Source organism: Aptenodytes forsteri, unplaced genomic scaffold, assembly GCF_000699145.1.
Source record: "Aptenodytes forsteri isolate BGI_AS27 unplaced genomic scaffold, ASM69914v1 Scaffold8, whole genome shotgun sequence".
Lineage (NCBI taxonomy): Eukaryota > Metazoa > Chordata > Aves > Sphenisciformes > Spheniscidae > Aptenodytes > Aptenodytes forsteri.
Genome location: NW_008796218.1, coordinates 13,888,832 through 13,894,876, shown reverse-complemented (window position 1 = coordinate 13,894,876; position 6,045 = coordinate 13,888,832). Strand labels below are relative to the sequence as shown.

The 6,045-nt window shown below is 37.4% G+C and overlaps 1 protein-coding gene across 1 annotated transcript in view; it reads right to left on the bottom strand.

Moving 5' to 3' along the window:
- The window catches only part of PRSS12 (protease, serine 12), a 54,045-nt gene extending 53,733 nt beyond the window's left edge, over window positions 1-312 (bottom strand). Inside the window, exon 1 of the mRNA XM_019474496.1 lies at window positions 217-312. Within this exon, the coding sequence (XP_019330041.1) occupies window positions 217-312 (96 nt within the window). The remainder of the gene's footprint in view (window positions 1-216) is intronic.
- Between the last annotated feature and the right edge of the window lie 5,733 nt (window positions 313-6,045).

Below are 6,045 nucleotides of genomic sequence, written 5' to 3'. Positions count from 1 at the left end.
AAATTATGAAAGCTGCATTCTGTTATCATTAGTAATAGTTTTGGATACGAATATCATTATTGTTGTTTCAAAGGAACACATATTCTTATACTTAATGAAGGGAAAGCTAAAAAACAGTTTATACTTATTTGACTTAAGGAGGCTGGGATTTATAATTCCCTGAAGAAACTGAATGCTGTGCTACCAAGAAGAGGTTTAAGAAATGTTAATTCTTACCTCATAAGGGTACTGGAAGATCTCTTGGAAGTTATCAGCACATGTTCGTAACACATGATCTTTATACGTTCTCTTTGGGGGTTGTATTGGAAGCATTAGGACTAATTTTAAAATCTTTTTTATATTACTTGCTATTTCAATTAGTTGAAAAGTTTAGCTGTTAAGGAGGGGAGTATATTGTTGAGTGTTTATAAACCATGTCCTGTTGGCTGTATGGGTTAATAATTTCATCACAATCAGTGAGTCTTCTCTTCTTCATGTTAGTGAATAGATTTTGTGCATTATGAATACAAGCATTAGTTTGCCCATATTGTTACCATTTAAAAAAATACAAGTTGCAGTAGTTCCTAGCTTGCTTTCACAAATATACACAGGGCTGGAGCAACCGTTTCACATTGATTAATGTAAAGTGATGCACAAAGATGTACTTGCTATTTGTGCCTCCTTTCAACATTTTAGTTGAAATTTTAAAATGCAGCTACAGACGCTTTAAAATAAATAAGGTGAGGATACCGTCTACGATTGCGAGGAGATTCTGTATGAGATGGGATCAGAGTTGACTTTGCACTCTTGAACTGTGACTCTTGTAGTTAGAACAACACTGGCATTGTGCAGACCTGCGACAGACATTTGCACTTAGATCGCCTTCATTACCATGGAATGTGGAAAATGTCAGGAGCTGTGGGAAGGGCAGGGAGAAAGGGCGACAGATGGAGAAAGGGGGCAAAGAAGGCAAGATCCACTGCTGTAACTATTGGCAAAAGAAACTGCTTTCTTATACCCTTCATTGTTGGCTTAATCATCTCTTATTCTTTCTTGGCTTCTGTTCTGATCCCTCTTGTCCTATCATTATGATTTCCCCATTGCTATTTTTTTGGTAATCTAATGGCGATGTGGAATTACACATTCCAACTTACTATTTTCATATTTAGTCATCTTGGCTGGGATAATGCTTTGTCAACTAAAAATTAAAATTAAACCCATAGGAATATGAGAAGCCACAGATTTTTGCTATGGATATAGCTCTACAAAAGATACGTAATGACTTGTCCTGGTTTTATATTGATCTGCTTAGCACACCATTTATTTTTGTAAATAAACACTATGTTACAGTACACACTACTTTTGGTACTTTAGACTTCTAAACATTGTTATTTTACCCAATACGTTCTAATAGTGTGTGACTAAATCCTGCTGGACCAAATACCCAGTTATATTAAGTAGAAGTACTGCTAAGTTTATTAATCGTAAAATCTCAAAACCTCTCATTGTTTTTTTATTATCATTATTACCCTATTTTGGAAACAGGTCTCAGAGTTTTGCTATTAATTTCAACAGAACCTTCATTTGGCCCTTAGAAATCAAATAAGTAACTTCTGCTTGGAGCTGTAGGAGATGGACTAGCAATTTGAATCATAGAATCATAGAATACCAGGTTGGAAGGGACCTCAAGGATCATCTGGTCCGACCTTTCTTGGCAAAAGCACAGTCTAGAGAAGATGGCCCAGCACCCTGTCTACCCGAAACTTAAAAGTGTCCAATGTTGGGGAATCCACCACTTCCCTGGGGAGATTATTCCAATGATCATGAGTAGTTCGTATGTCCACTTTTTTTTTCTGTATACATAGGTTTTTCTTCCTGAAGCTTCTTTCTGAATTTCCTAGAACCCAGGAAAAGTAAAAAGCGGCAGAATAACTTCTTTCTCTGGGATTTAACTACAAGCCATCTTCTGGAGTAACATTTTTCATATTTCTTTACTGCCTTCTGTCTGCATTTCTGGTGCTTCTGAAGCTGTGGTTGCACATCTGCTGCAAAATAATCCAAAGTGGCTTAAAAGATCAGCCAGATCTTTTTCCTGATCTGGTTTATTGCACAGCCTCACAGAAAACACAATGGATAGTGAACTGGCATGAAGTAAGTGGCAGATCTAGGAGCTGTTTCACTTAGTATGCTATAAACTTAAATGAGAAAGCATTAAGATGTAGATACTGAAAAACGGAGTATTCATAGAAGCCACAGTTAACTGATAACACTGTAAATGCTCTGGAAAACATGTAAGTAAGTGGGAGACTGGGAAAAGAAGATAAACAGTAAATTCAGGGATAAGTTTTTAAGTATTTTGTGCAAATAATATGCTGATGCAAAATCTTCCATCTAATTAACTATGGAGGTATCCAGGTAAACATTAAATAATATTGAAAACAAATTTAAAATGGAAAAGCACTGAGTATATGAGGTAATATATAAGGTGAGTTTTCTGGAACACAAAGACTTTAGACATACGAGGTTTTCAGTGTACAAAGCTGTTTACAGTATATTACATATAATGTAATATTCTGTATAGTATCATCTAGTCACCTTTATTGCTATTTAGTACAAACAAAACAGCTCTGAGACAAAGTAAGGGTACTGTAATCACACAAAATATGCACAAGTAGGATTTTTAAACATAAAAATGTATGGGATTGTTCTGCAAGCATGATAGGACACAATTTCTGACTGTAAGATAAAACTGGCAGTATATCTTGTGTGCGAAACATAGGGAAAGCAGGAAAGTGATACATAGTATTTTCTGATCTCAGTGCTTCTAGAGTTAAGTCTGTAAGTCAGTGAACACTAAGGTGTATGGAAATATGTTTCTTTGTTATTCAAAGCATAACAAATTCACACTTCTTTAACACTTTGATTTATAATAATAAAGCCAGCAGATGTCATGTAATTAGATTTGTACTGCCCTTGAGAGGAGTGGATCAAATTCAGCTCAGCATTAGAACAAATAATATCATTGAAGTTCATATAGTTACTGGAGATTTGCTCCTGCCTCACTAAGGGGGCAGTGTTAAAATGAGAAAGGGGGCCAATTTGGGGGCAGTGTTAAAATGAGAAGGAGTAAATTCAGGGCTAGATGCAATACAACACAAAGCTGCGCTCCATTCCCTCTTCACAGTCTATTTTTTGAGGCATATACACAGACGTTTCAGTTAAAAAGCCAGCTGTATTTCAACACATTCTCTGAACGTGGTGGGAAGCCAGTAATGCTTGATCTCTGAGTGAAGTGGGACTGGGGGTCTCAGGGGACTGTTTTGGCTAAATTTTTTACTAATTTAGAAGGAGGATTGTCAATTAATTGCCATGACTGACTGGATTTGTCAAAAGAAAGTATGTGTTAATCTCTTTGTTAAAATATGTATGTAACTGTTGGCAAGCTATGTGGATGACTATAGCATGCAAGGTAGCATCTCTGAAATCACGTATGCCTAGCATCTACATCTTGATAGTGAGATATATCAAAACACAAGTCATTATAGCTCCAGAAAAAAATACACAATATCCTACAGTAGTGAAGATGAGTTAGGGTCATATTGTGCCAACCTTATTCACATTAATACTATTGCATTGTCCATTCTGTGTGAATAGCCCCAGTGACGTCAGTGGAACTCTTAATGGCAGGTGGGCTCGTGTGAGCTGGGACGGAGCAGTACAACTGTGCGTGTCCTCCTGAGAGTTAAAATGCCCAGGCTGTCTGGGAGCCACGGGGCAAATTCTCAGTTCTGAATTCCACTGCTGTATATTGTTTACCTTGGAGTATATGGACAAGTGGCTACTAAGTTTCTGCAATAGGTGAAAGAAAAAATGTAAAACTGCTTGCTCTTTTTCCCACCCCAAATAAAAAGGCTAAATCTTGCCTTTTGGTATAGAAATGAACACAATGAATTTGTAGAATAGGATAGAATAGAACAGAACAGAACAGAGTATTTCAGTTGAAAGGGGCCTACAAGGATCATCTAGTCCAGCTGCCTGACCGCTTCAGGGCTGACCAAAAGTTAAAGCGTGTTGTTAAGGGCATTGTCCAAATGCCTCAAACACGGACAGGTTTGGGGCATCGACCACCTCCCAGGAAGCCTGTTCCAGTGTTTGACCACCCCCTCGGTAAAGAAATGCTTCCTCATGTCCAGTCTAAATAGCTGTAAACAGAATGTCTTGAATTAAGAATATATTCTATATTTTGGGTAGTTTGTGACATTTCTAGAACAAAACATGTTGATCAGAGGAATTTTTAAAAGTGGGAATAATTTTCATTCCCAGCGTTTAACAAATTCAATGCAAGGTCTTAAAATGCTCTCTTGACCCATCCACATTTTTCTGCAAAACAAAGTTTGGTTCAAAAAGCTTCTCTAGCTCTATGCCAATACTGCTGTTCTTCTGGCAATGTTGGATACTGCTTGAAGAAGCCAGAACAATGTTTTGCTCAGAACATTTAAGAAAGTAAATGAGTTTATTCCACGTAGGGGAATTAGAAATATTTTTATAATTTTTTAAACATTTGTGTGCAAGTTACTTATTCTTGCTGACCAAGTAGAATGAAATACGATGCTATGCAAAAGCAAAGAACCTACATAACCTCTTCCAAAATTCCTTTCAATAGTCCCCTCCAGGTTAGTGAGGAGGCTATGATCAGTTGGTCCAGAGGCAGCAGCTCTCGTGCTGTGAGCAACATGCAACATCAAGGCTTCATGTCCATTACAAAGGACATGTGCAATACTGGATCAAGTGGCAATGAAATTTGATCTAGATGAAGTGTGAAATCACAGCACATGTCTGTCAAATTATCCAGAGCGTGTGGTGGTGTGTTTATGAAGGCTCTATTTTGGCTGTATGTTGGCTGACTAAGGACAAGCAGTACTGGCCTAATAAAAATCTTCGCTGCTACTAAGTTACTTCTGGGAGATTTTTAAACAAAATTTGAACTGCTACAGTGAGTTCGTACAGATCTATGGTTGTAGTGTTTTTGCAATATGCTCATGAAGTCAGATTTGCCGTCTTGTAGGGACACCGCCTAAGGCAGAGGTAGAAAAGCATGCGCAGCCACAATCATTGGGTGTTGTGGATACTATCGCTTACTCAAAATAGGCCCCAAAGTTGAGGTTACCAACTTTTAAAGTTATTTTAAAAGAGGTAGAGCTAGGTACTTGACTAAAAGCATGGGCTAAAGGGACATGAAATAGGAGGAGTGTGATGTTAGTCCATGCTAACCGTTTTCTAGTCGTCTGTTTTAAGATCTCTTTTATTTCATCAATTTGGTCCATTTGGTGCTTTTAATTTGTGAATTTATTGAGCATCTAATTGGGCATAATTTAGTTTGAGGTTTGTGATGTGAAGAACAATTAAGGTGAGAGAACAGTGATAAATTAAGCAGCTGGGGCCTAATCCTCTGTAACCTTTACAGTCATTTCTATGGACACAAAATAAGCTAGCAGGTTTTTGCTAAATGGAGTAGACTAGACTTGAATATATGTCAGTATAACACAAGTCCCAAATGGGTGTGAAATTCTACCATTATTTGTTTGTTTTGTAAATATTTTATAATGTTATAAATGGTTAAACAAAGTGGCATAGAATGTCTGCTTATTACATTCAGAGACAGCCACTTGAAGTTGGAAGCAGTTACAAGTATGCTGGAGGACAGGATTTGAATTAAAAATGATCGCAACAATAGAAATAATTAAAAAGAATGAATGCGGGTCAATAAAGAGAAGTGAAAGGCAATGTACTCAGGAATAATCAGTTAAATAAAAACAGGATGAGAAAACAACTGGCTTCATAAATCTGAAGGAAAAAATCTGGATAATGAATCGGAGATGAAGGCAGCTCAACGAAGCCATTAGTTACCAAAAAAAGGAAAGTTGCACTGAGATCCCCAAACAGGTCAATAGCCTACAGCACATGCTACATCATGTTTGTATTTCACACAGCGTTGGTAAAGGCTTCATCTGCAGCTGAACGCCTAGTTCAGGGAATAGCCATTCAGGAAGGAGTTGACTCGATTAG